The 27509-nt window shown below is 59.8% G+C and overlaps 2 protein-coding genes across 9 annotated transcripts in view; one reads left to right on the forward strand and one right to left on the reverse strand.

The window, feature by feature from the left end:
• On the forward strand, positions 1-8641 carry Nt5dc2 (5'-nucleotidase domain containing 2). Of its 3 annotated transcripts, none has more exons than XM_023715767.1 (14): positions 1-63; positions 4400-4584; positions 4713-4787; positions 5036-5091; positions 5173-5266; positions 5419-5547; positions 5655-5715; positions 5795-5897; positions 5986-6087; positions 6259-6340; positions 7733-7819; positions 7908-8048; positions 8131-8195; positions 8273-8641. In XM_023715767.1, the coding sequence occupies exons 4-14, from the start codon at positions 5045-5047 to the stop codon at positions 8532-8534; spliced, it is 1173 nt and encodes a 390-aa protein (XP_023571535.1). In that variant the 5' UTR covers positions 1-63; positions 4400-4584; positions 4713-4787; positions 5036-5044; the 3' UTR covers positions 8535-8641. The 3 variants fall into 3 exon arrangements, with proteins under 3 accessions (XP_023571535.1, XP_004631711.1, XP_023571534.1); XM_004631654.2 differs by lacking the exon at positions 1-63 and adding an exon at positions 482-745; XM_023715766.1 differs by lacking the exon at positions 1-63 and adding an exon at positions 1799-2024.
• Stab1 (stabilin 1) overlaps positions 8527-27509 on the reverse strand; it is a 26902-nt gene continuing 7919 nt past the window's right edge. For 2 of the 6 annotated variants that reach the window (XM_004631657.2, XM_023715763.1), the window contains exons 10-69: positions 27317-27444; positions 26945-27039; positions 26629-26763; positions 26346-26486; positions 26173-26235; positions 25777-25890; positions 25625-25678; positions 25341-25421; positions 24930-25088; positions 24119-24181; positions 23802-23897; positions 23516-23602; positions 22772-22883; positions 22190-22376; positions 22008-22101; positions 21738-21896; positions 20649-20744; positions 19977-20072; positions 19786-19833; positions 19539-19669; positions 19235-19346; positions 18824-18901; positions 18644-18742; positions 18423-18521; positions 18164-18295; positions 17827-17955; positions 17627-17683; positions 17173-17256; positions 16516-16711; positions 16336-16431; positions 16209-16254; positions 16038-16114; positions 15752-15877; positions 15468-15541; positions 15274-15348; positions 14900-15022; positions 14560-14607; positions 14360-14437; positions 14117-14263; positions 13699-13839; positions 13540-13599; positions 12903-13079; positions 12724-12810; positions 12479-12628; positions 12320-12376; positions 12038-12233; positions 11492-11641; positions 11301-11405; positions 11027-11134; positions 10756-10949; positions 10519-10663; positions 10301-10434; positions 10052-10217; positions 9862-9971; positions 9654-9773; positions 9422-9571; positions 9244-9348; positions 9016-9162; positions 8789-8902; positions 8527-8712 (exon numbers count right to left, since the gene is read on the reverse strand). In XM_004631657.2, coding sequence (XP_004631714.1) covers positions 8656-8712; positions 8789-8902; positions 9016-9162; positions 9244-9348; positions 9422-9571; positions 9654-9773; positions 9862-9971; positions 10052-10217; positions 10301-10434; positions 10519-10663; positions 10756-10949; positions 11027-11134; positions 11301-11405; positions 11492-11641; positions 12038-12233; positions 12320-12376; positions 12479-12628; positions 12724-12810; positions 12903-13079; positions 13540-13599; positions 13699-13839; positions 14117-14263; positions 14360-14437; positions 14560-14607; positions 14900-15022; positions 15274-15348; positions 15468-15541; positions 15752-15877; positions 16038-16114; positions 16209-16254; positions 16336-16431; positions 16516-16711; positions 17173-17256; positions 17627-17683; positions 17827-17955; positions 18164-18295; positions 18423-18521; positions 18644-18742; positions 18824-18901; positions 19235-19346; positions 19539-19669; positions 19786-19833; positions 19977-20072; positions 20649-20744; positions 21738-21896; positions 22008-22101; positions 22190-22376; positions 22772-22883; positions 23516-23602; positions 23802-23897; positions 24119-24181; positions 24930-25088; positions 25341-25421; positions 25625-25678; positions 25777-25890; positions 26173-26235; positions 26346-26486; positions 26629-26763; positions 26945-27039; positions 27317-27444 — 6688 coding nt within the window. In that variant the 3' untranslated portion in view covers positions 8527-8655. Of the gene's footprint in view, positions 8713-8788; positions 8941-8979; positions 9163-9243; positions 9349-9421; positions 9572-9653; positions 9774-9861; positions 9972-10051; positions 10218-10300; positions 10435-10518; positions 10664-10755; positions 10950-11026; positions 11135-11300; positions 11406-11491; positions 11642-12037; positions 12234-12319; positions 12377-12478; positions 12629-12723; positions 12811-12902; positions 13080-13539; positions 13600-13698; positions 13840-14116; positions 14264-14359; positions 14438-14559; positions 14608-14899; positions 15023-15273; positions 15349-15467; positions 15542-15751; positions 15878-16037; positions 16115-16208; positions 16255-16335; positions 16432-16515; positions 16712-17172; positions 17257-17626; positions 17684-17826; positions 17956-18163; positions 18296-18422; positions 18522-18643; positions 18743-18823; positions 18902-19234; positions 19347-19538; positions 19670-19785; positions 19834-19976; positions 20073-20648; positions 20745-21737; positions 21897-22007; positions 22102-22189; positions 22377-22771; positions 22884-23515; positions 23603-23801; positions 23898-24118; positions 24182-24929; positions 25089-25340; positions 25422-25624; positions 25679-25776; positions 25891-26172; positions 26236-26345; positions 26487-26628; positions 26764-26944; positions 27040-27316; positions 27445-27509 lie in introns of those variants that run through there. The other 4 variants (XM_023715762.1, XM_023715764.1, XR_002821191.1 and 1 more) reach the window with 4 other exon arrangements.

The raw sequence follows: 27509 nt of genomic DNA on the forward strand, positions 1-27509 counted from the left end.
CCGCTGATGCCACCCATTGTGGAACTGGCACGGGAAGCACGGGAAAAGTGCTTATTCCACTAGGTAAGTGAGCGAAGTGGCCCGGGTTCGGGACAGCAGACAGAATCTCGCGAGGCGGGGCAGGAAGAACGGGAAACCGGGAGGTTGAGGCACAGGAGGGCCCCGGGGCAGGAGGGGAGGACCCGGGTCCTCGCGAAAGCGCGCTCCCGCCCCTCTTCTCTGTGCCCCTGCAGCTTGCAGCCTCGCGGGGACTGAGGTCTCAGGTTCTCGAACTGCGCCGCCATCGCGGTCGCGACGGCCAAAGGGGGGCGCCTGGCCCGCGGCCGAGCCAGGGACTGGGGGAGGGGCGGCCTCCCGCCCCCGGGCCGGGGGCTCGCCCATTGGCTGGCCGGGTCCGCGCGACCCGCCCATTGGCTCTCGGCCGCCAAGAACACGAGGCCACGGTGGCGGGCGCGCAGTCGGAGGGCGGCGGGCTGGCTGACCGATCCCGGGCGGCGGGGGCGCGGAGGGCGCATGGCTGGAGCGGGGCTGCGGGCGGCCGCCCGGCGCTGGCTGCTGTGCGGAGACCACGGCGGGCCGCGGGCCTCCTCGTTCGCGCCCTCCTGCCCTGGCTGCGGCCCGCCAGGTCCCAGCGCCCCCTACCCCGGTACCCCACGCTCCGCGCCCTCTCCGGCGCCCGCTGGCGGCGCCGACCCCGGCGCGCACTTGTGGGCTCGTTACCAGGACATGCGGAAACTGGTGCACGGTGGGTGAGCCGGGGTGGGCCGAGCGCCGGGGGTGCGTTTCCCGCGAGGCGGGCGGACGGTCCAAGTGCGGGGACGTCGCTCCGAAGCCGTCTCAGGCGCGGCTCCTCGGGGGCTCGCGAGCCAGAGAACCGGGCAGCTTTGCAGAAGCTTCAGCGATTGTCCCGGGAACTTCGGCGCGTCCCGATTCTCCGCAGAGCGCCCTGACCCTCGGGGGCCGGCGGGGAGGGGGGCCGTGTTTCACAGTTTGGTCTGCAGGAGCTTGGAAGGGCCCCGGGAGTGCGCGCCCTCGTCGGCTCCCTTTGGGGTCCTGCCTAGGGCGGGTCTCAGCGGAAACGCACGCAACCCCTTGTTTTCGGTCAGCCTTTAGGGTGGGAGTGCTGTACACAAAGCCCAGGAGCCACGCTTGCCCAGCGGGCTCTTGGCGACGGGCCGAACCTGAGCTGACAGCTTAGGTTTTTAAAGCATCTCTTGGTTTAGCTGTGGAGGTCGAGCGCCCTCAACAAGGGCGGCAAAGGCGTTGGGGGAACACACCAACTCTTCGCAGTCCCCTAAAATCTCTTACGAGCTCCTACACCCTTGGTCAGGGCTACAGAAGCACACTTAGCTCCACACGCCCCACCCCAGGTCTCCAAATGAGCTGATGAGGCCCAGGTCCCCTCGCAGGGCAGGCTGAGCCAATAGTGAGTCCTGAGAGTTCAGTGCTCGCCACCATCTGGGTGGACTAATGAGGCGCTGTCCCTGCTCCACACGGTTGTGGTTTGGGCTGTGGTGTTACCACTGCCCTTCGAGATGGCCCTCAGCAAGTGTTACCCTTTTGGACCCTCAGTAGCCTCAAGCATAAAACAGTCCCCTAGCCACATCATAGGTTTGTGAGGACTTGTAAAGAACCAGGCCAAGAAGGGGTAGGGAAGCTTCTGGAGGAACCCCCAGGGGTGACATGGCTTTCATTGTCTTATAGGACAAAATAGCCTTGTCTGGAAGATTCCAGCCAAGGAAAGGGGCTTCTGCTCCTGCTGGGTGAAGACCAAGAGGGTAACTAAAACACATCTCTTGACTTGCTGAAAACAGTAGTTAGGGCCTCTGAGAATTGTTCTGAAGCCCCTGGAGGCCTGGGTTGAGCTCTCTGGAAAGCAGGCGGCCTGGGTGTCCTTTAAGTCTTTGTCTCACACCCAGAGAAGACTTTGAATGTCTTGAGAAGCCTCCTTGGAGGTATGAGGGACAGAGAAAGGGGGATCTCCTCAGCACTCCAGGGCCTGCCTGCATCTTCAGACCCTGCACGTAAGTTCCTCTTGTGCAAGGCCGTTTCCACTGATTCACGCTGCATGAGCCAACTGTGAACCTCTCTGGTCTCGACCTGTCCAGCTTATTGAGTTTTCTTGGCATCGAGATATACCTTAGTCTAATGCCTGTGGGCAGAACTTACCGCTGGCCAGCCCCTGTGCATACACACCTGGAGAATGGTCCAGTGGGACTGTCACTGCCTGCCCCACCTGTGGGGCTAGACTGATGAAGAGATTAAGGCCGATGGGCTGACCCGAATGTGCACCTCAGCTCCATGGCCTCAGCTCAGTGGTTTGGATTTCACCTCCCTGAACTCCAGTTTCTTTCTCCGGAGTGCGGAGAAGTTAAGTTTGAGTACCTCACCTCACTTGAGTGAAGATTGAAGAAGATGAACCCCTTAGGCATCCACAAGTGTTTGATGGTTACAAGGAAGGAGCTGGGCTTGGAGCCTGGGCAGGCGAGGGAATTGGGGGCTGAGAAGAGAAAGAAGAAAAGGGGCGGGACAATGACCTATAATCGTCACAGGCCAGCGCTGGGTCAGGGCACATCCTCTCCTGGCCCCACACACCAACCACCACAGCCCTGAGGAAGGGAGAAGGACACTGCTGCCTCAGAGTCACAGGACTGTCAGTCTGGAAACGGGAGGAGGCCTGGGCTTTTGGGCTGATTCTCCATCCTGCTTTGTCCCTGGGAGAATTGTCCACCCTTGAGAACATCAAGCAAGGGCAAAGGCCTGGATTTAGCCAGAACAAAGAGGCCTCCCCCACTTACGCTGGAGAGTTAGGAACACTACACCGAGAGTCATAGCCGCAATTGGTGCCTGGGAACATAGGGAAGCTGAGGCCCAGGGCCCCTGTGACAGTCAGTGAAAGGCGGGCATCTGAGAAGCAGCTCCCTAGAGGACTACAGTTGCCTATGTAGAGCACATGCTAGTGAGGTGCCTCATCATGTCCGTGGATCTGCAGAGCAGCCGCTGCACTGCTGGCCTAGGGCCGCCAGAGAAACCAGCCACACCTGTTCTCACAACCACACCCTGCACTTGACTCCAGAGGAAGAGGGTAGGGATAGATCCCCGTGTGCCACAGGGGTCTCCAACATAAAGGCTTTGGAGCTAGGAGCATATCAGTGAGATGTCTTTTTTTTTTTTTTTTTGGTGGAACCAGGGATTGAACTCAAACCCTTGCACTTGCCAGGAAAGCATTTATTCTACTGAGCCATTTCCCTGGCCCCTAGATGTCACCTCTTGAACCTGGCTGATGCCAGGGGAACTGGGGGTCAGGAACTTCTGCTTTGTGACTAGTACTGGTGACTGAGACGGAGTCCCTAGATTCTTGGACTTGGGACCTACACGCCTAGTCCTTCCTCATCTCCTGTGTGACCCAAGGAAATTGAGGACAGGGAGTTCATAGGCTAGGCTGAGGTGACACATTCCTGAAGTCACAGTCATGGGGTATGTGGGGCTGGTCTGCCCTGGCTGACCCCAAAGCGTTTTGTACATCCACCTCCCGCATTGTGCAGCTGGGGAAGCAAGAGGGCTTGTGACCCCAGAGCTCACTCAGGACAGTGGCCTGCCCAGCTCCCTGGGAGCAGCCAGGGCCCTCCATGGCCCTGACCACATCCCACACACACAGGGAGCAGCTCAGGTAGCAGCCCAGCACCTAGCATCACACGTCCCGACTGTCGTAATTAGCAATGTTCCCTGGCTAAAGCCAGGAAATGTCATTATGTGGGCTGGCAGGCTGCTGAAATCCGATTAGAGAACCTCATTCCCTGGGCTGTGGCAGGTGTTCAGAGTTGGCAACGTGAGCAGCACGGGGGGTTCCCATCTCACTTGTGTTCCTGAGCCCTAACCCTGGCTCTGTAAGGTAGAAACTGCATGCATTGGCTCAGCCCCCCTCCCAGAGTCCTTGATCCCTACTAGCTATTTTTTTTTTTAATGTATTTTAGTACAGGGTCTCGCTACACAGATCAGACTCATAGGGATCCGCTTCCCTTAAAGGAGGTGGTAGATATGTCCAGTGGGCAGCTACAAGGGGGACCAATGGTGGTGCTCCTGCCCAGGTGCTGAGGAAGAGACAGGATTTGTACTGCCAGCTGTCCTAAGAGTTGTTTGAGGAGTTGAATGGCTATCACCAGGGTCCACCGCAGCCATGTTTCTGATGGGGCTTGGTGAGAGCCTGCTTTGCTATTCATGGGCCGCAGGAGGAGAAGGAAGGCAGGTGCCTTCCCTCTGAGCCTCAGTTTTAACAGCATCAGGCCAAGCATCACCATCATGGGGTGTTTGTGAGGCTTGCTGGGATAGGCACCCCCCACGGTGCCCAGGACAGCCCCTGTTGTGAGCATCATCCCCCTCGTGCTGCACCTCCCTCTAGATCTCCTGCCTCCCGAGGTCTGCAGTCTCCTCAACCCAGCAGCCATCTACGCCAACAATGAGATCAGCCTGCGTGACGTCGAGATCTATGGCTTTGACTATGACTACACGCTGGCCCAGTACGCAGATGCGCTGCACCCTGAGATCTTCAATGCCGCCCGGGACATCCTGGTTGAACACTACAAGGTGAGAGGAGCCCCAGGAGCCAGTGGGGCCCAGCTTGACCTAAGCCCCAGGCTGAGTCATGGGACTCCCCTGGTGCCCTGGGGGCTGGCAGTGCCACTGGCTCAGGCCTGGTCCTTTTTGCTCAATAGTACCCAGAGGGAATTCGCAAATATGACTACAATCCCAGCTTTGCCATCCGTGGCCTCCACTATGACATTCAGAAGGTGAGTGGCTAGATATGGCCCCCTGCCTCGCTCTCCCCTAAGGGAGGGTCTCATCGACAGGACGCTGTTGCTTCCTCTTCTTTGTACCTAATCCCCGGGGCACCTGCCAGCAGAGGCTAGGCACAGGGGCTAGAAGAGGCTGGCTCAGGGCCGCTCTTTAGGGCTTTGGAGTGGAGTGAGGTGGAGAGGCCTCTGCTTCGGTGGCAAAAACAACCTCCTCACTGCCCGCTTGCCTCCGGGTGCCCCAGAGCTTGCTGATGAAGATCGACGCTTTCCATTATGTGCAGCTGGGGACAGCCTACAGGTCAGTACTGACTCGGCCTCGGTCCTACCCCAGCCACCAACTCCCTGGGCTTGGAGTCATGGAGTTTCTGCCCCCATTTAGGGGTCTCCAGCCCGTGCCTGATGAGGAGGTGATCGACCTGTACGGAGGCACCCAGCATATCCCATTGTACCAGATGAGCGGTTTCTATGGCAAGGTACCCCTCACCCTGCTCCCCAGAGGCCACACCCTGGTGCCCCTCACTGTGGATGCTGGCAGTGTCCCAAGGCAGACTTGGGCGTTTCCTTGGTCCCCCATGCTGGGGGGGGGTCAGAGGCATGGCTGAGACAGACACTGCGCTCTCCTTAGGGCCCCTCCATCAAGCAGTTCATGGACATCTTCTCACTGCCCGAGATGGCATTGCTGTCCTGCGTGGTGGACCACTTCCTGGGCCACGGCTTGGAGTTTGACCAAGCACACCTCTACAAGGATGTGACGGTAGGGATTCTGAGACTGCCTCTTAGCTGCCAGGAGGCAGAGTCCGGCCCCAACAACACAGGCCCCTCTTGGACCCTGCTATGCCCTTATGTCCTCCTGTCTCCCAGGATGCTATTCGAGATGTGCACGTGAAGGGCCTCATGTACCAGTGGATTGAGCGAGACATGGGTAAGGGTGGGCAGAAGCCCTTCCATGGCCTACTTGAGCAGGAGGGGGCCTGACCCTTAGAGACCATGTTCTCCTTTAGAGAAGTACATCCTGAGAGGGGACGAGACATTCGCAGTTCTGAGCCGCCTGGTCGACCATGGGAAGCAGCTGTTCCTTATCACTAACAGTCCTTTCAGCTTTGTGTGAGTCCAGCCCCACTGTGAAGGGAGGGGCAGGGCTGCGCCCAGATCCTGTGGCGAGACTTCTGCAGCCCAGGTCGCATCTTCACAGGGACAAGGGCATGCGGCACATGGTGGGTCCCGACTGGCGCCAACTCTTTGATGTGGTTATTGTCCAGGCAGACAAACCCAGCTTTTTCACTGACCGGCGCAAGTATGGTCCTGGGAGTGGGCAGTGGGGTGGAGGAAGTGGAGACCCCAACTCTAGTGAGGGTACCTGAGGTGCGGGGCCAGACTGGCCTTTGCTCATCACTCTGTTTGGGGTCAGAACATGGCCTCGCTAGTGGGCACGCACTGGAGACCAAGCCCTTGACTCTCACCCCAGGCCTTTCCGAAAGCTTGATGAGAAGGGCTCACTCCACTGGGACCGGATTACCCGCCTGGAAAAGGGCAAGATCTATCGGCAGGTGAGGGCTGTCTGGGAAGGTAGCACCTGGCAGGGTGGGTTGTGGCACCGCAGCCTCTGAGGAAGCACCACTGCCCGGGCCAGCGTGGCACCTAGTTGCCCACTCTCAGAAGCAGTCCAGTGCTCACCTTGAGTTGTACCCTTAGAATGACCTGGGCCCTCTGAGTACCCAGTGGGTGGCACTGTAGTTCGCTGGGGCTGGGCACTGCTGTGGGGACACCCAGTTGGGGGGGTCTTGAGCCAGGCCAGTGGGGAAGTTCCTGCAAACCCTGTGGAGATCCTTTCTGCCTAGCTAGGAAGATAAAAGGGACAGAGCCAAACCACTGGGTGGCCATGAACAGAGCTGATTAAGGCATTTGGCCTTGACTGGAATGTGGAAATCCTGGCTGAGCCGGGTGTCTTGGGGTAGAGATTCCAGAGGTCCTGGTGCTGGGGGAAGCCGGCATGTAGCCAAGAGCACCACATGGAGGTCCTGTCCCACCCCCCAGGATCCTGCTTTGCTGCAACCTAGCTGCCCATAGCCCCTTGGCATATGCTGGTCCCCTCAGCTCTGGATACCTTTTCCCTTTCTTAGCATCCACCATGGTAGAGGAAAGCAGGCACCTTTGTGGGAATGTGAACTTTTCTGTGGCTGCCAGGCGTTTCCTAGTCTGACATTCTAGAAGTTTCTTTGCACTGTGTGTGCTAGACCTTGCCTAGTTCTCAGCAGCCTCGCCCTACATCCCTGTCATTCTTGGCCCTCTCCATCTCCTGCCCTGTGGTCCGGGGGTCACAGCCTTAGCAGGCCTGCCTGGCCCTCACTCCAAGCTCTTCCACAGCCTCTCTCCTAGCTGTGTGCATCGCTCCAAGGCCCACAGGGCCAGACATCTCTGAATTGTGCTTCGCTGAGTACTTTCTTGCTCCTGGGTCTCAGGGGCTGCTGTACCTTTGGCTCTGGCCCCTCCACCACCACTCTGCCCCGCGACCTTTCTGGTTATATGTGGGCCTGGCTGAGTGTTTGTTTCTCTGGCTTTGGAGCAGGAAAAGCTGACAGGCTGGCTAGTGAGCTCTGCCAATGGTCTGGATCCCTCTGGACCGAGGCCGCCAATGAGGATTTCAGGGCTTTTTGCTTTAGAGCGTGGGGTCTGCCCTACGGTTCATTTCTCATAAACAGGGTCTAAATGTCTAGCCTGGAGCAGGGGCGAGGCCTTTGAGGATGGGGCACTGTGCCAGGCCTATGGGAGCCCACCCTGCAGCAGGCAGTCAGCCGCTTCTCAAGTGGGAGGGTGAATGGCGAGGACTGCAGCACAGCCAGGCCACGGGAAAGGGCAGCCGGCACCCAGCAGGACCTGCAAGGGCAGGCGCTGGTGTCCCGTGGGAGCACAGCTGACTCGGCTATCTCTCCATTCCCAAGGGAAACCTGTTTGACTTCCTGCGGCTAACAGAGTGGCGTGGTCCCCGAGTACTCTACTTCGGAGACCACCTCTACAGTGACCTAGCGGTGAGGGGGACTGACTGGGCCCCTGGGGCGGAGGGGAGGGAGCTACCCGGCTGTCACTGATGCCAGTCTCCCCCCCCCCACCCCCCAGGATCTCATGCTGCGGCACGGCTGGCGCACAGGCGCCATCATCCCTGAGCTGGAGCGCGAGATCCGCATCATCAACACAGAGCAGTACATGCACTCGCTGACCTGGCAGCAGGCACTGACAGGGCTGCTCGAGCGCATGCAGGTACAGGCCACAGGTGTCTGCGAGGGAGTGGGGCCACAGCCTCCTGAGCACACTGCCACACGCTGTCTTGTCCCCTCTCCAGACCTATCAGGACGCAGAGTCGCAGCAGGTGCTAGCTGCCTGGATGAAGGAGCGACAGGAGCTGAGGTGTGCGGGGGGCCAGGGCAGGTGTGCTGTCCCAGCACCCCCGGGTCCTCCCTCGAGTGCCCTTTCCCTCTTCCCAGGTACATCACCAAGGCCCTGTTCAACGCTCAGTTCGGGAGCATCTTCCGCACCTTCCACAACCCCACCTACTTCTCAAGGCGCCTTGTGCGCTTCTCCGACCTCTACATGGCCTCCCTCAGCTGCCTGCTCAACTACCGCGTGGACTTCACCTTCTACCCACGCCGCACACCTCTGCAGCATGAGGCACCCCTCTGGATGGACCAGCTCTGCACCGGCTGCATGAAGACACCCTTTCTCGGAGACATGGCCCACATCCGCTGAGGGTACCTTTATTGTCCAGGACAGACCCCCACTCCCTCCTGTCCCACCCACACCAGCCATTTGTCCAGATGAGCAATAAAAGTGGTTGCTTCCCATGTGGCTCTGCTGTGACGTCAGCCCCTCATTGGACAGCAAGGATCCTCTGCGTGTCGGGGAAGTCATCCTCCAGGAGCGAGTCCTGTGACAGCGAGGCCAGTCACAGCAGGGCGAGTCAGGGCCCCAGGGCCTCTCCACATCCCACACCCAACACTCACATCAAAGGGCTCACAAAAGGCATCATGGCTGCCAAAAACAGGGTTGGGGACGGAGACAAGGGTTGGGGTCCCTTCTTGCCATGGGGTGAAGTCATCAGCAGCATCATCCTCTGCCTAAGAGGGATGACAGGTTTCGTGCAAGATCAAAGGACAGGTCCGGCACCCAGCAGGACCTGCAAGGGCAGGCGCTGTCTGACCCCAGCCACCACCTGTGTCTCCCCACTTACCTGGAAGATGGAGAAGCCAAAGCCCGTGGGCTTTCCTCTCAGTCGGAGATACAGGGCTCCGGCCACCAGACTGAGCAGCACTCCAGTGGCTACCACGGCCCCCACACTTGTTGCTATGGGGAGGCTCTCTGGTGCCGTAACTGCCTCCTGCAAACAGGGAGTGTCACAGACCTGGCCAAAGCTGTCTCTTGCCCCTGATGGCTCTACCTTCTCCTTCACCAGACTCACAGCCTGTGGGGGTGTCAAGAGGGGGCTGGCCAGAGTGTGGATGATGCCATTGAAAGCAATGATGTCCCACATGATGACATGCCTAACCACCACTGTCCCTGGAGCCTGCAGGGAGATAGGAGTCAGATCCTCCCGGCAAGAACCAAAACCAGCAGGGAGGGGCGGTGGCCAGCCTCACCACAGGAACCCAAGAGCCATTGTCAGGGCCCACATCACTGATGACAAGGCTGAGACCCGAGTGGGCAGGAAGCAGGGTGCCCCGGCTGGCATTTGTGCTCAGGAAGGTGGTATTGGATGCATGTAGCTCAAGGTCTCGGCCGCTCAGCGTCTAGGTGGAAGAAGGCCTATTAGGTTGGGCTGGCCCGAGGGAGTCACCTGGGGGCCTGCTGTGCCCAGCCCCCTGCTCTTACCATGTTGCCCACAAAGGCCTCATTGACAGGGACAAAGAGTGTCTTGTAGGTGAGCTCATCATTCAGGAAATCCAGGAAGTCCAGGCCTCGCTTGGTGGCATTGGCATAGTCCAGCAGCATCTGGGAGGGTGAGAAGACAGGGCTGTGGGCAGGCTCCTTCCCTGGGCACCCCAGGCACCCACACCTCACCGCTGAGGCCCCCACACACCCCATAAAAGATGGAGAAGTTGGCAGTGGTAGCCAGGACGTCAAGCAGCTTCCCATTACACGTGCTGATCCCGTCACCCACAAAGCCATCCCGACATCGGCAAGCCACATCTGCAGGAAACGCAGGCCAGGGACTCAGTGGGTTGGCAGGACAGGGAAAGCAGGACACGGGCTTGGTAGGAGGGGCGCACCCAGCACACGGTAGCAGTAGGCGTCCCAGCGCTCCGAGAGGTTCTTCCGGATGCCGAGGCTGATCACACCTATCCGACCGTTGCCACAGTCTGCTGCAGGGAACGCAGCAGGATAGGCAGCAGAGCCGTTGGCCAGCCAGCCCGTGAGGCAGAGGTGGAAGCCCAGCTGCAAGAGCAGGAGGGGTGCTGAGACCCGCGGCCCAGCTCGGAAGCCCCCGAGTCTCAGCTCTGACTCCAGAGCTCACACACCTGCTGGGCAGCCGAGAGCTGAGAGAATGAGGCGAGGACAGCCCCCTGGGCCTCACATGCTGCCTCAGCCTCGGAGAAGTTCAGGCCATAGGGGCCACTGGGGGCCTGGAGGTGGAAGACGCCAGCGCACCATTCTAGAGGAGAAAAGGGAGGCCTGGTCAGCTGGCTGGAATGCAGAGAGCGACAGCACCGCACCAGCAGCAGGCAGGGGAGCGCACCCTGGAAATGCAGGTCCGTGCACTCAGCAGCCAAATGGCAGGGGGACGGCCAGGCCAGACAGCGGTCCACGGGGGGCTCCGCTGCTTCCAGACACTGTAGTCCATCGCCCACGTAGCCCTCATGGCACTGACAGCGCCGGGTGTTCTAGAAGCAGGAGGAGTGTGCCCTTCAGACACAATGGCAGTGAGCCTGAGGGACCTCCCCGCCTTGGCTGTCCACTCCTCCACCCCGCTCACCGGGCCGGTGTACAGGCAGTCGGCATGCTCGCTGCAACCCCCCCGGTGGCTGTCTGCACAGGGGTTGCGGGCCCGGCAGCTCCAGCCGTCACCCTCATAGTCGGCCAGGCAGGTACAGTTGACCGCTGTGCCTACCTGGCTGCAGCTGGCATGCTCACTACAGCCGCCATGCCCATTCTGGCACAGGTCTGCCACTGGGGACACAGAAGTGGTCAGAGCAGGTGGCTGAAGGGCACTGGGGCTGCTCCCACCCATATAGTCACCTGCTTACCTGTGCACACACGGCCATCACCTTCGTAGCCCAGGCTACACTCGCAGCTGTTACCCACACGGCACATGGCCTGGGGTGCACAGGGTGGGGTACATACAGGCTGCAATTCTGCCCCCAGGACCCGTCCCCATACGACCAGGTCAGTAGCTGCCCTGCTGGTGTCCACCCAGCCCAGCCACCTCAGGGCCTCCACCTGCGTGTGCAGTTGTGGCAACCAGCCGTGTGCAAGTGTGTCTAAGTGTGTGGCTTACGCACAAACTCCATGGATACTCACCCAGCTGCACCTCACAGTGTGGCCCAGTCCAGCCTTCATCACAGAAGCAGAAGCCAGAGCCCCCAAGGCCCTCATCACAGCGGCTGTGGGGGCTGCAGTGGCAGACTGGGGAGAGGGACAGGTGGGAAGATAAAAGTGGGAACACAGGCCAAGGGAATTGGGGCAAATGGGACAAGGCAGCGATGGCCTACCTTGACACTGGGGTCCAAAGGCACCTGGGGCGCAGAGTTCACAGGCTGTCCCAGCAAAACCCACGTGACATCTACACTGTCCACTGCCACTCATGCCATCCAGGCACATGCCGTGGTTACTACAGGGGCTGCTGGGGCCACCAGGGCAAGCTGAGGGTGGGGATTTGAGAAATGAGGTTGTGAAGGGCTGCCACTGGAACACCTAAACATGCAGCCCAGTCCTGGCAGCTGTCCCCAACCAGGGGCAGCTCAGCCGTTTCAAGGAGTACATATATCCGCCATGTTCCCACACTGCTGAGGACGCCCATCTCACCCCTGCCCTCCCTGGCCAGGCCCTGAGACACCCAGATGGTCCAGCCCTTCAGCAGTTGTTGCACCCTCTACACGCTCACCCATCACCCTTTGAACATGCCTTCCAGTAAAATCTGCCCCCCCTGCCCCACAGGACCCCAATAACCTTTCCAAGGAGCACTGACCAGAGCTCTGCCCTTGCTAGATTGGGGGCTGGAGGAGCTGGGGTCAGGAGTCCAACCTCAGGAGGCTCACCTCGGCACTCACTGCCATAGTGACCAGGACAGCAGTTAGGCTTCCAAACAGAAGTGACGCAGGAGCGCTGGCAGCCACTGCCCAGGCTTCGAGGCTGGCCCCAGTAGCTAGGCCGTCCCCAAATACTGCCGAACATGGGGCGCAGTGGAGCGTTTATCCACAACTTTGGGTAGCGCCAACAGGCCTCAGGGCTGCCCTGGGTCCAGAGAAATCAGCTCACAGCCACCTGGGCTCCATGAGCCTTGGCCCCTGCTTCCCCTTAACTCAGCTCCAGGTGCTTACCTCCTCCCGTGAGCCTGCAGGGCAGGGTGGCTCCAGCCCACAGAGGCTGCAGATCTTCTGGAAGGGGTACAGGCCAACACCACAGGGTCAGGCGGGTGTGGACAGGACAGCAGGGCTTGGACCCCAGCTCATCCGCCTCTGGCCTGTGGTCTCCCTCACCAGTTGCAGTGGCCGGGTCTCAAAGCGATCACAGCGAGCACCCAGGCCAGGTGGCTCCAGCAGCTGGTCAATGCCGTAGGCCAGGCCACCCTCAAAGGCCAGGTACCGTTGTACAATTCGTGCCTCATTTTCACCCACCACGAGCTCGCCCTGCAGTGGGGCCGACACAGAGCACAGGGAGGAGCAGGCACTGCCGCCCTCCCACACTTCCCACTTCCTCATCCAAGTCTTGCCCCCACACTCACAGGCCTATCCCGGCTGCAGGAGAAGGAGATGGGGGTCCCATGCATGGTTCGGAGTGGCCCCAGGTTGGGCAGGTCAGATGCCAAGACCTGAACAAATGGGGGGGGGTGCAGCTGGAGCCGGCAGGAAGGCTAAGCAGCTGTGGGGAGGGAGGACCAAGCAAGGGCTAAGGTGTGCCCACCTCCATATTGCGAATCACATGGCCACGGAGAATGGCTGCCAGCTTGTCCCGGTGGTCCTCATGGTACAGCCAGGCCTGCCGATCAAGGGACAGGGCCTGCAGTGCAGAGTCGGTGGGCCACAGCATTGTGAGGGGCCTATGGACCGCATCTCGGAGCATGGGCAGGAGGCCGGCCAGCTGGTGGTAGGTTGGAGCAGAAGTGGGCCTGCATGTTAGCCGCACCCCTCCCTCTCAGGGGACCCTGCCCTGGACGCAGGAAACTAAACAGTACTGAACCTCACACAGCCTGCTTTGCCTAGTAAGAGATTAACAGCAATAATAAATTAGAATACCTAACATTAGAAATTATTTAACGGGCAATGGGGAAAAGTGGGGAGTTGTTTATTTGTGGTATTTTCCACTGAATATTTTCAGACTGAAGTTGACCCCAGGGAGCTGACATTGCAGAAAGTGGAACCACAGCCGAGGAGGACGAGGGGACTGGAGCCCACTTGCCGGGCGGGACACGGGCACACACGTTGCCACTGCACCCTCGAGAGCAGCCTCACACACAGATGTGGTCTGGTGCAAGTGCTCGCGCGGACACGCCCCTTCACACGGGAGGTGAGCGCACCTCGCGGGCCGCGTGGGGACATACCTTCACTAGACGGCTGAAGATCTTGTAACCAAATCCCTCGGCGGCGTTGGTGACATTTCTCTAGGGAAAGACACTAGTGAGCGGCTACATCAGGCGGGAAGGAGGAGCCCAGGCCCCTGTCGCAAGCCCCCACTGGCCTGGGCCTTTGTGCAGTCGTACCCGGGGCGTGGCAGTGGCTTCAGGCTCCCAGTGCAGTACATCTGGCGGCAGCAGGACGCGGTCGACGAAGTGCAGGACGCCGTTCACCGCTTCGTGGTCGCTGCTCACCACCCGGGCGAAGTCGTTGATGTAAATGTTGCCCTGGGGGCGGGGGCACGGGAGATAAAGGAAGGCAACGGCGGGAGGAGCTGATCTGTGGGTGTGTCCTGGGGTGCGGCGGGAGGAGCAAGCCAGACCTGCGCTGACGGGTTCAGGACCTGGGGAGGGGCTGGGCGGAGCCAAGGCAGGGGCGGGGCTCATGGACCTCATTACGCCCCCTGGATTGGGTCCTAAACTTGAGGCTCTGGACTAGGATGGGGCTAGGAGCTCACAGGATTAACTGGGGGGGGGGGGGGGAGTTGCGCCGAGCCCCGCTCACCTCCCTCTCGCTGAACCGCAGCGAGTGCCCTGACAGCGCGGTGGCGTAGCCCTGGTACAGCAGATCCTGGCTCCGCAGCGCCCGGCAGCCGACCACGTGATAGCGAAACACCAGCTGGCGATTAGCCCGAATCCGAGCCAGCTCATCCTAAAGTGGCACCATGAGGATAACGGGCCTCTGACTGCCAGCTCGGCCCACACTACCCGAGAGCGGGTCCTCTGTCTTCCTCTAGGGGCAGCATACTTGCGACAGGTTGGTCATCAGATCTGCATGAGGCACGAAGATTGTGAAGGGCCCATCGCCCTTGAGCTCCCTGTATTCCTGGAGAAGCGAGAAACAATTCGAGGCTCCATAGGTCATGCGGGAAAGACTTGAACTCTAAGCAGATCCCTAACCAGATGGGGACGTGGAGAGAGACAGGTGGGCCCAACCCGCTTACTCACCAGCAGGTGGAGGCTGAAGAACAAGGCGTGGCTGTCCCGGAGGAGCTCCTGGGGGAGCAAGGGTCAGCTCAGATTTGGGGTGGCCCCCATTCAAGGCCCAGTTCTCGTCCTACACCTGCGCTGCAAGGTCTGGCCAAGTCAGAGATGTGGAAAGGAAAGCCAGGGAGCCTGAGCTAGGCTCAGGATTCCATCACGCGTCGTGGCTGAGGTCAGGCCCAGAAAGGGTCATGGGACAGTCAGGTTCAGGGTCATGGTCAAGACCAGGACCAAGATCAAATTCCAGTTCAGCCACATGGGGCAGAGCCAAGATCAGGTCAGGGGCAGCCTTGGGCATCTTTACCAAGCCAACACGAGTGCGGCAGGTGAAGCCATCTCCCACAGTATGGGTTGTGTCACAGGTGCACGTTCTCTGGCCATCCCCTGTGCTTTTGCATGCAGCATAAGGGCTGCAGCCTCCATTGTTCTGAGGCGGGGACAGAAAGGAGGTGTCGGTGGCTTCCAAGACTCTTCTGTCACACCCAGCCCTGCTGGGAGGCTGTGACATTTCTGCCCAATACACAAAGCTCTATTTCTATACCAAGAACCAAACTGGAGCTTGTGGAGAAGGTGGCCCAGCCCACACAGGCCCTCGGGGTCTGCCTGGGATAAGGAGGGCTGTGTCCTGCTGCAGTCCCTTCTCCCTGCTAGAGTGTGTGTGTGGGGGGGTGTCCTGACCTTGGAGCAGGGGTCCAGAAGCTCACAGGACCGCATGCCATCTCCACTGTAACCCTCGTGGCAGCTGCAAGACACCTGTCCCAAATTCCAATCAGTGGGGCCACTGGGAGCCAGGGGCTGGCCAGGGCCCTGGATCAAAGAGCCACACCTCCCCCACCCTGCCTGGTCTGTGGGCCCAACTCTGCTGTGCTGACCTGCCTGGGGCCTGTGGGGATGCATTCGGCATGCACATGGCAGCCCCCGTTGTGGATGAGACAGCTGTTAATCTCTGGAAGAGAGCCAGGGATGAAGGGTGGCCCTCAGTGGCTCCTGCATTCCTCTGTCCAGCTGTGCCACGGGGTACTCATTCCCTCCCCTTTCTGGAACTCCAACCTCTACGCCTTGGCTGCTTTCCAGCCCTTCCTGGTCTGCTTCACTTCACTGAAACCAGTCTCCTCACCCACCCTACAATCGCCTGGGTTGGAGGGCCCAACCTCACCTTGGCACAGTTCCCCATCGCCTGTGTAGCCATCCTGGCAGGTGCATGTCCGTTGCCCCGGTGCCACCTTGGTGCAGTTGGCATGGGGGGAGCAGCCCCCATGGCCATGGGCACAGGGGTCCACCTCTAGGGGCAGATCATTCCCGAGTAGTGAGGAATAGGCCCATGAGAGGAGGCCATGAGAAATGGTGAAAGGTGGAGGAGGGGTGGGACCCATTTTGGACAGCAGTGGAGGATGGCCACCCCCAACCTTTCAGAAAAGGGCCTGGGCACCCGGGGGCTAGACCTGAGCAGTAGCTGCCATTGCCAGAGTATCCTGCGGCGCAGACACAGACGGGGACTCCAGCCGAGCTCTGTATGCAGCTGGGAGGGATGGCACAGTCAGCCAGCATGAGCCAGCCCCTGCCCTGTCCCCCAGCCCTCCCATTACCTGCCCCCTCCCCCAGGTTTGTCTCACTTGGCATTGGGGTTGCATTTCTTCTCACACTGAGGGCCAGTGATGTCTGGGGACAGGAGAAAGCTTTCGTCATTCAGACCCAGGAACTACCTCCGTCATTCACCCCATGCCCCTGCGTCCCACTCACTCTGGTCACAGCGGAGACCCTGCCACCCCACATTGCAGACACAGCTTCCATCCCCTCGCAGCCCCTCCTGGCAGAGTCCGTGGGCACAGTCGCATACTGGAAGGGGACAGGGAGCGCAGAGATTACGTGGTGCCAGCGTCCTGCCCCCCAAGGGCCCACCCTGGCGTTCCCAGCCCTCACCTCCCGTGCAGTTGGGTCCATAGCGGCCCAGCTCACACATCTCACAGGCTGCTCCGTGGAAGCCCTCTTGGCAGCGGCACTCCCCGTTGCCCAGGAGCCTGTCCTGGCACTGCCCGTGGCCTGAGCACACACCTCCCAGGCCTCCAGGGCATGGCTCACACAGTATGCCAAAATACCCAGGACAGCAGTCGGGCACCTGCAGAAGGCCAGGGAATCCGAGAGGGAAGAAAAAGGGCCACACAGGGCAGGATGGATGACAGGGAAGAAAAGGTGGGGGCGTCTCGGAGCCATAAACCCAGGGTCAGTAGATGCGAGCTGAAAGTAGCTGAGTGCCTTTTATCAGCCTCCCCTGACAGAGCGGAGAAACAGGCTCAAGCCTGGGTGGGTGGTGCCCAGACCCTACACAAGGAGAAATGCTCAACCTGGGCTGAGTCCCTTTCTGTCTGTCCCCATCCCTACTCTCCGGAGCACAGACAGAAGGACCAACATGGGTCCTGACGCTGGACCTCTCTTCCCTTCCCTTCCTCAGACGGTCCTTGCTTCCTGGCCTCCCTACAGACCTAGCCTGGCCGCTGCCCTTCACAGCCAGCCGGGGCTCCTCTGCTTCTGCACCACCCTCTCCCTGCCAGACTGTGAGGGAGGGGATTCAGGGCAAACCTGGATCTTCTTGACGCAAGTGTAGGAACAGCCCCGGGAGAAGGAAAGGCCTGACCTGTAAACACAGCTCTTCCTGGGCGTGGCCTGGAAGGGGACAGTGGGGGCATCAGCCAGTGGGCTGGGAAGGGACAGCGAGTGAATGAGGAGACAGACCAGGCAAATGGATGGCACGTGTCTAAGCTGATGAGACAGGCAGATGGAAGCCCACACCAGGGTCGCAGGAGCCCAGCACAGAGGTGTTGGGGTGGGCGGCAGGACCCTGCCTTGGCCTCAGGACTGAGTGAAGTTTCTCCCCCAGAGCCCTGGTCTTGGGCCTCCTGGGGGCGGGGGGCTGCCCAGCCAAGCCAGTTCCCCAAGCCTGGGGCAAGGCTGGGCCTAGGATGGGGGGGGCTACATGATAGCCGGGGGCAGCGAAGCAAGCACAGAAGAACAGCTGTGCTAAGCCCAGCCTCACCTGCAGCTGGAAGCCCTGAGTGCAGCGGAATTTCCGGGTGCAGTTTATGCATTTTTCCTGGGGGGAGGAAGAACAGCATCAGGCAGTCCAGGTTAGGGCTCCCAAAACTCACTGGCCTTCCTTCAGGGTGGCTGACAGGGCTTCTCTCTGCAGCTAGGTCAACGAGCAGCCACCCCTCCTCTCAGATCCCAGCCTCTCACCCTCAGGGCCTCCGCGTGGCTGTGCAGGCAGCGGCTTGAACCCACAGTCAGGACCCCAGACAGGCCAAACAGTGAGTAGCCAGGACCCTCCAGCAGGGGACCTTCCAGCGGCATGTGGTTCACCTCAGGCTGGGAAGCAAGGCCAGAACTTGAATGCACCCACAACCCCAACCCCCATCATTTAAGGAGCTGAAAGCCAGGACATACTGTGGGACATGGGACAGCTCCAAGGGTGGGGGGGCGGGTCTCCCAGGAGCACAGGATAGAGCTCCTAAAGAAAAGGGCTTCCAGAGCAGAGTCCCTGGGGAAAGGGCTCCAACCTCCCGGCCCCTCAAACCTGGCCACTGTGGTTGTAGAAAACAAGCCAGTGCACAGGACCCAGCATAGAGTTGCGGTGTCCCCCCCTCTGTAGGGCTTCCACGGACAGCGCCTCCCCCAGGATCACGTGGTGTCGCACCGTGTCTGCATCCTGGGGGGTGGGGCTCAGCTCAGGGGGATCCAGGGCTCCCAAGTGTTCTTGGGACACCACAGTGCTTGCCAGATCCCCTTTTCACTTTGGGACAGGAGGCTCCTCCACCTGGGGAACATGGACTCACCAGCCTGCTGCTGTTGCCCTGGGCCTCCAGAGATTGGTTTGTGGGCACGAAGATGGTATAGGCGGTGGCAGCCTCGATCTGGGACACCAGGCTGTGGTGCTAGGGACAGGAGTCAGGAATGGGCATCCATATCTCAGCCCTGACACTGGCTACCAGCCAGCCTTATCTGGACTGGACAGGGCGCCACCGAGCAGGCATCTGATGTTGCTGTGCTGCTTTACCTGAAGCAGCTCCCTGAAGAGGCGGAAGGTAGGCACCTGATCCAGCTGCTGCAGCACCCCCAGCCCAACCTTCACAGCCCCTCGTGGAGGCAGCAAGACCTGGTGTGGATGTGGACACAAGGGGCTGTCACTGCCTGTTGGCCTGCTCAGTTTCATGCACATGCCCTTGTCCTGCCATACCTGGTTGATGACATGTAGGACACCATTGATGGCAAGGAGGTCAGCCACATCCACGCTGGCATTCTGCACCCAGACCCTCTGGAAGGCAGCAGGCAGGGCAGAGGGCACAGACATGTTTGAGAAAGGCCCACACTGGCTTGTAGCGCTCACACTCAGGCCCTGCCAAGTGGTACGCAGACCCTTGCATGGGTCCATGAGAAGGACAGCTATATGTGAGTGCACAGTCCCTGGAGGCAATCACTGCTGGCCCGAAGACACTGTCATCAGCTCTGTGTCCCAAACTCAACTGGGCAGGGTGAGAGGACCCCAACCTCATCCTCTGGGAACCCTGGTAAGGGGGAGTCAGCAACCACTTGTGCTCCCTCCCATGCCCTCTCTGGTCCCCTCTTCTGCCCAGAGTTCACCTCATACCCCCGTGATGTTGCGAATCTTCCAGTTCACAGTGGGGTTCAGCGTGGCCACATCCTGCCCACCTCGTCGGGCCAGGTCCTCCTCAGAGAGGGTGCCCTGGAGAAAATGGGCCCTGAGGGACAACAGTTTAGGGGGGACAGAATCAGGTAACTATAACATACAGAGACCCTTCAGACTGGGCACTCCTCCAGCAGCTGGGCACATGCCAGGAGAGGACCTAATTCTCCACTATCCCATTGGGGCATGCCTGGGTCCCACAGGAGCCCCCTCCCACAGTCCCCTCCCATGGCCTGGCCCCTCCCACCTGACCAGGTATGGCAGCATCTTCGGCTGCAGCCAGAAAGCCTTGTTCTCGGGGCTCAGCCTGCGGATGGCGGACTCAGAAGGCACCAGGACTGTGACTGTACTGTTAGCAGGAAGGGTGATACCAGCATCCTGCATACACCATGAGGAGCAGAGTGAGAAGCCAGCCTCCAGCTTCTGGCACCGTTGGATGACAGCCCCCTTTCCAGAAAGGCCTGCTCAGTTTGAGCCCCCAGCCCCTGTCCTACCTTGAACCACTGGTAGAAGGTGGAGAAGTGGGCATTTGCCTCCAGTTCCTACAGGGGAGGGAAAGAGCTGAGGTCATGCACCAAGAAAGTCCCTTCCTTCCAGTGACCCTGAGCAGTACCCTCCTTCCACCTGAGGCACACAGGACTCCTGCCCAAGCCCAGGGAAGAAAGGACAAGCTACCATTACTTACCCGGATGATGCCACCGTAGCAACTGAAGCCATCACCCCCAAAATGAGGGGGACATATACAGACTCGTTGACCGCCTCCTACTGCCTTGCAGGTGGCCTGGTGGGGGTGTAAGACAAGACAGACACAGCTTCCACTCAGCACCTGTATGGCAAGCTGGACACTGGCTCTCCACTGCCTCGGTTCCCCTTTCCCATGCATCTCTGCTTTCGGCCCGCCCAGAGTCCCAGCTCTCCTCTCTCCCCACCAACCCTTCTGGTTTTCATGGAATCTGAACATCTGCCATGGAAATTATGGGGTGCACCCAGGTAGCCCTGTACCCTCAGGAGCCTGAGCTGGGAGCAGGGGCAAACCAGGCAGCATGGAGAAGGGAAGCACTGTGGTGTGAGAGTGGGGTTGGGGCCAGCATGGAGCTTGAAGCAGCCAGAGGAACAGGAAATGGGGACAGGTGCAGCAGAGAGAGGAGGCAGAGGCAAGACAGGCTCCTGCAGGGCCTGCAGTCTTTCTAGGGCAGTATGAAGATTTTATCCTGTGACAGGGTAAGGGGGTAACATGATAGGATATGGGGCTTAGAAAGATCTCAAAGTTGTCAGGGGATGGAGACACCCAGAGACAGCCCTGCAGCCAGGCCAACCCTGAGGCCTGCCCAGAGTTCAGAGCCTCGGCCCCTCTCACCAGGTCATGGCAGCCACCGTTGCCTGCCCGGCAAGGGTCAATGGGACTGCACTCATAGCCATCCCCGGCGAAGCCCAGCTTGCAGACGCACCGGCTCTGGGAGGTCAGGGAGCAGAGGGCTTTGTCTCACCAGGAGCACCCACCCCTTTCCTCATCTACTCCCAGCCTCTCACCAGGGACTGCTCCCCTCAGAGCCTGGCCCAGGCCCTGCGGGAGCTTCTCCCACCCTGACCCGGAGATCTGAGTTCCAGACAACCCTGGCTCTCTCGTGAAGCTGAGGAAATAAGGCACTGGGAGGAAGCACTGGTGGCGCCTTGCTGCCACTGCATGTGGAGCCCTGTCAGGGCCCTGTGGTCAGTGGCTCATGGCCAGTAGGCAGAAGCCTTTGAGGCCAGCCCCGGGACGGCAGTGTGGGCTCCATTTCCACCCCTGCCACCCTGTGTAGCTCTTTAGCCCCTCCCACCAGGTGGCAGTGCCCTTAGGCTTGTCCACACATTTGCAAATCCCAACCTTTCCATTCAGAACCACAGTTATGAATTTTAAGACTCCTGATGAGGGTCAGAACTCCAGGCCTCAGGCCCACACAAGTTCTTGCCAGGACCCCACGGGCTAGGGTCCCAAAGCTACTGTGCAGCTGGGAGGACCCTGAGCCCTTTGCGTCCTCACACCAGCCTGAGCCATGTGGAGGCTGACTCTGAAACAGCCAGGCCTGCCCTCATAACTGGCTCAGTGGAAATTCTCAGCCATCTGCCAGAATTCATGTTCCTGAGGCCTATAATGCCTCAGGCAGAAGGCTCCAGGTTCTAAGAAACCGTGACTAGCATCTGAGGCTGCAGAGTTCTAGAGCTAGATTTCCAGGTCCAGGGGGATGGGTCTCTTCCTACTTTGGTCCCTATCACACTCCTTGCGTCAAGAGCAAGTACTGCCAGGAACCTGACAACACGAGAGCCCAAGAACCCAATCCCAGAGTGCACAGCCGGTGCCAGTACCTGAGCTTCCAGACCCTGCGATTGAGCTTGGAGTGGATGTGAGTGAGTAGAGAGGGAGAGTCCCCTGGTATAGAGGCCCCTGCATTCTGCTGTCACTCACCTGCCCGGGGCCCACATAGCTGCAGGTAGCGTTGGCGTGGCAGCCTCCGTGAGTGTCCAGCCCACATTCATCAATGGCCACACAGACCCGGCCGTCCCCACTCCAGCCTTTGTGGCATGTGCAGCTGTGGGTCCCCTGGTCCCCAGGGACACACTCAGCCTGTGACAGCCATGGATAAAAGACTCAGGGATGCAGGGCCAAGGGCAGGGTCCCAGGGAGCCCCCTCCTGCCCCAGATTTGGAGCTTCAGGGAAGGGCTGAGGGAACTGACATTCTCTGAGCAGCCACCGCGGTCTGGCTGTGAGCATGGGTTGCGGCGTGTGCAGGAGGAGCCATCTCCCTCGAAGCCATCGAGGCAGACACACCTAGGGTGGGTGGAAGAGGGATGCAGGATGCTGGGCAAACCCACGCACGATGTTGCTGATGGGACTGAGAGGAAGAGCAAGCCCTCACCTGGAGACGCCATCCTGGCTGATGCAGCGGGCATGAACGTGGCAGAGCTGAGCCAGCCCCGCAGAGCCACAGTCCCTCACAGTCTCGTTGCAGAAGCGGCCTCTGAAGCCAGGGGCACATGTGCCCTGCTGACACACACCCCCACTGCCCGGGCGGTTGTCACACAGTCCATGAACACAGCCACAGTCTACACAGAGAAGGTGGGAGCACAGCAAGTGAGGCAGGAGGCAGTGCTGATTGGGAGCCAAGACTGGGTTAGCAGGGTGGAGGTGGAGGGCTGGGGCATGGGGCAGCAGCAGAAATTTGACTTCAGGGTCACAAAATCAGACTTGGTGGACAAGCAGATGAAGTGTGAAGGGGGGCATTCTCGCCTTCATTGCCCTGTGCTAGCTGCTGTCCTCCTAATACCCCTATTTGGGAAGTTCTCCAATGTGTCTGACCTAAATCCTACTTGCTTTAGATTAAATTATAGTTCTCTTGCTGACACAGATGAAGGAAACAACGTGTACTTCTGTTCCATTCTTGGGAGCCCCAGGGCCCTCTGTCTAAGTGTGGGAGGTGGGCTGGGGCAGGAGCACTCACCCTCCTGACACTGGTCTCCATGCTTGTTTGGGTTGGAGCAGATATGGCAGGCAATGCCCTTGAAGTCTGGGAAGCAGTGGCAGGCCCCACTGCCCTGGATCCCATCACTGCACTGGGAAGTGGGCAGGATACAGGGTCAGCTGGGAAAGGGACTCGCCCCATCCTGTCCCACAGTGTCCCCTCTCTCCCTCCCCTGGGGGCTCTGAGCTCCTGCTTGCCAGGACCTCGACCTTCAGAATCACCCATGCGGCCCTTAAGTAACAAGCCCCTGAACAGTGCCTGGCCCCTGCACTCCCTAGGGACACCTAACTCCTGCTAGCCTGCACTAACTTCTCCCATCGCTTAATGCTACAGTGGCCCTGATGTCAGAAAGTAGTAAGAATACATAACACTGCTGCCCAGTAGCCTCTTAGAAAACAGACACAACAATCTACCAGCTTGGGGCTGGTGAGATGGCTCAGTGGTCTAAAGCACCTACTTAGAACAAGCTTAGCGAAGCACAGGGTCTGCGGTTCAATCCCCCAGCACCACACGCCAGCCAGCCCCGCGCGCACACACACACACACACACACACACACACACACACACAAAATCTACCAGCTTGATTATTTCTAATTCAAATAATGGAAATAATTTGACCCAACTGGCATTGCCTACATGTGAAGAACCCGAAACCAGAGAGAGGCAGGCTTGGCCCTGACCCACAGCCAGTCACTGCCAGCCCAGAAGGGGAGGGGGACTCACATTGCCTTTGCCATAGCAGGGGTTGGAGAACCCCCCAGGACACTGTGCACAGTCAGGCCCAAAAAACCCTTTGCAACAGCCAAATTTCTGTAAGAGACAGAGTATGCGTAGGTCCAGGTCTGATTCTGAGCAAGGGGGTAGATGCAGTCCCTCAATGGTGCCTTTTTTTGCCTCTGACGTGCAGTCTGGCTCTCAGGAGGGCAGCCTACCCGGCCCTGCCCAGCGGCCCCAGGAAAGACGTGCGCCCCTGGCTCCCTGGGACACAAACACGCTCCCCTGGGCTCACCGTGATGGTCTGGTTGCAGTAGTATGCACAGCCCTTCTTCAACAGGTTGACCCCGACAGAGTTGGGGGTGTAGATGCACTCCTTGGGGAAGATGTCCTGGGGCAGGCCATGCGGAGCCCGTCAGGAGTGAGGCCTTGGGCCAGCCCTCCTGTGAGGCAGCCCTGGCTCTGACACTCACCTCAGAGCCTCTGGGAAGCACAGGCTTGCAAATCTGGCCTGTGGCCTGGCCACCCATTCCCTGCTCCCCACTGTGAGCTGGGGCACAGCCAGCAGTGGGGAGTCAGGGGGCCCTGGAGGCTGGGCTGAGGGATACTCACCAGCTTCACACTGTTTGGGGGGCACACGCTGGTGTTCAGGACATGACAGTCCACACAGGAGCCCTGGACAGGGCAGGCAGGGGAAGAAGGAGGGTACGGGGTCAGCCATGGACATCTAGGCAGGGGTCCCAAGCTGAGGGAAGGAGGAAGGTGAAAAGGAAAAGGAGCAAGGAGGCAGGGGAGGGATGGAGGGGTGGGAAGCGGGGTGGTGAGGGGACTGCCAGGCCTCCGGCACTGAGCAGGCCCTGGGGGTGGGCACCTGGGTCTCAGTGTCACCGTCACCTACCCACCGACTTGGTACCTGCTAGAACTCATGCTGTGCATGGTCCTCAGATTAGCAGTTTGTTGTTTGTTTTGTTGTTGTTGTTTCGTTTTTTGTTTGTTTGTTTGTTTGTTTGTTTTTGCAGAACTGAGGATTGAACTCAGGTCCTTGCACTTGCTAGGCAAGCACTTATTCTACTGAACTATCTCCCCAGCCCAGATTAGCAGTTTGGAGAGGAGGCAATGACAGTCTCCTGGGGGTTTTCCTGACACAGGGACTGATAGAGGCCCAAGAGGGCACAAGTTGCACAAGAGCCAGTTGTGGTGAGGCTGGCACCCCGCTAGGCCCTCCCTGGCCCTGTAGTGTATAAGACTCTCAGCAGATGCCAGGGCCACTCTGGGCCTTTCAGAACTGTGAGTCAAAATCACCTCCTTCTCTGTGAACAGCCCAGTCCTGGTCTTGTCATGGTAAAAGGATGTGGGCTCAGACTGCACCTCGGCCTCAGAAGATGATCCCTGCTTGGAGGGTCGTAGGGGCTGTGGGGCTCACCGTCACAATCTTGTGCTGCTTCTCGCCACAGTGCTTGGGCAGGATGGGCAGGATGGTGGGGGGCAGCAGGATGCCCTCCAGCATGTGGATGACACCGTTGGCTGCCAGCACGTCCACCCGCCGCAGAGGGGTGCTCTCGGGTCCCAGCAGGATGCGTCCCTGCAGCACAGACCCCTTGTGCCACCCCAGGCTGGTGGGCCTTGGCTGGCCTCCCTGGGCTGTGGGGAGGATCCCTGCACGTACTCAGCTCTTCCCACCCATGGGCCCCAGGAGAGAGCTGATGTGTGCCTGCATTGCCGGGGGCCAACACTGTGTCCTGATCCCCACAGGATGGGTCAGAAAGGCTGGGTGACAAGCTGGTATCTGCAGCCCCCCAATTGGCCCCTTTATTTTAGAGGCTTTGAATCTCACCTCATCTGAGATATTCACAGCCAGGGCCTGGTTTGCCATGGTGAGGACCCGCCCCTTGGAAATGAGCTTGTCAACAGTCAGCTGATTGAAGAAAGGGTGCCCTAAGACTGGGCACTGGCCACGCCTTGCCCAGGTGACACAGAGCACCCCTGGGTCCCAGGATTTCCTCTCTGCAGCAGTGTCCAGATGGGAGGGGAGAGGGAGGAGGAGAAGGGGCCTGGGAAGCCAGAGCCACGGCAGCCCCAGGAACATGGGTCAGGGCCTCCCGGAGTAGCACCTCTCACCTGGCCACGGCTGTAGATGTGGTACCTCACCAGCTCCTGCAGCTTGGAGAGACCCTGCAGGGGAAAGGGCATTTGGCTCCTGGAGGGCCTGTTGGGGCTGGCAGAGGCTGTGGCACCCCAGCCCTGCAGGCCCTCCTTCATGCTGAGCTTACTCCTGTGAAGAGGTAGATCAGACGGCCGTCTCGCAGGCTGTCCACAGCCTCGTTGCTTGGAGCAAAGACTGTGAAGGGCCCAGGCCCATCCAGGATGGAGGGCAGCCCACAGTTCTGCAGCAGTGAGGGGGAGGCCGGGGGACCCCATGGTCAGCCTCTGCCTCAAGGCCCATTGAGTCCTGCCACCTTCAGCCCACTGGGAATTCCCACCAAGTGGAAGATGGTGACAGTGGGTCCATGCTACCACAGAACCTCAGGGCTGTGGAGAGCAGGCGCTCGATGGGAGGTGGGCAAAGACCAGGCTATCTCCGAACCCGAGCACCATGAGGCAGAAGAGGGCAATGAGGACTCCTAGCCCTGGAAGTCCTGATGGGAGGGACCCCACTGCCAGCTCACCTCCAGAATGGTTTCAAACCGGCTGAAGACCTCGTTAGAGGCGAGGATCTGGGCAACAGTTTGCTGTTGGAAGGGACACTTGTGAGAGCTCCAGGGACAGAGTGAGGTTGCTGCAGGCCTCAGAGCTCAGCCAGCAGGGCAGGGTAGGGAGGGGAGAGACATGCGCTGCTTACCTTGGGGTCCCCTGGGAGCGCAGGTGGGAGCTGCCACCTCAGGGAAGTGACCACGTGGAAGACACCATTGGAAGCGATGTTGTTGGCCTTCTGAACTATGAACGTCTGCTGGGGCTGGTCCTTGTACTTGTAGGTGTACCTCTGAGAAGACACAACAGCCCATCACTCCAGACCCCACAGGCCAGGTCCCTGTGCCACATTTCCTTCCCACCATTGCCCTTTGCCTGGGTTGCATCCTCTACCTGTGATGCCTACATTTCCCAGGCTGCAGGCCCCGCCTTACCAAGCGGCTGAAGGTGACAGTTATCTCCTGGCCGGCCAGTGTCCACCATGTGTATGTCCTCGGGGTCCCCCCGTCCTCCAGGATGTGCTGGCCCGCAATGATATGCTGTCTGCAGAGCTGCTGGAAGAGTGACACCTGCCCACCACAGGCACAGAGGGCTGCATGAGCCGGGGCCTGCCCCACCTGCCCCAGCACCGCCCGCCCCAGCACTGCCCGCCTCAGCACAATGGGGACAAGGACCTCCCTGGCTCAGGCCCTCCAGTCAGGAGGAGAGACTCTCTTGGGGTCCTGTCGGGGGAGGTGGGAAGGGGCTCACGTTCATGCTCTGGGAGGAGCTGGAGGATGTGGAGGTAGAGGACACCAGGACGGTGAACGGGCCTGAGGTGGTGAGGATCTCCGGGCAGCCCTGCTCTGGGTGGCAGGGGGAAAGAGTGTTAGAACAGACTTGGGAGAGCCTGGGGGGAAGGGAGTGGGTCTGGGGAGATCTCAGGCATCCATCCTAGGCTGGGGCATTGGGTACAGGTGGAGGAAAGTGGCATCGGGGCTGGGCCCAGATCCCCATTCCACATGCACCCTTCAATGGCTCATCCTTTGCAGCTAAGCTCTCAGGCAGAGAAACTGGAATCTCTGCAGGGTACAGCCCACCCTCCTTAGCGCAAGGTCATGGGCAGGCTGGAGCCCCTCTCACCCAGCATGGTGATGGCAGTCCTCAGCCGCTGGAACAGCGTGCCTATCTCATTGGCCTTCTGCACTTCATGAAGCAGGTGTCCGTAGCAGGCACGCCCATCCCCTACCTCACCCTTCTTGCACAGACACCTGGCAGCCCCAGAACGATGGGTCAGCGCAGGCATGGGGCCAGTCCCCTCTCCTGACCCTTACCC

Source organism: Octodon degus, unplaced genomic scaffold, assembly GCF_000260255.1.
Source record: "Octodon degus isolate 3935 unplaced genomic scaffold, OctDeg1.0 scaffold00043, whole genome shotgun sequence".
Classification (NCBI taxonomy): domain Eukaryota; kingdom Metazoa; phylum Chordata; class Mammalia; order Rodentia; family Octodontidae; genus Octodon; species Octodon degus.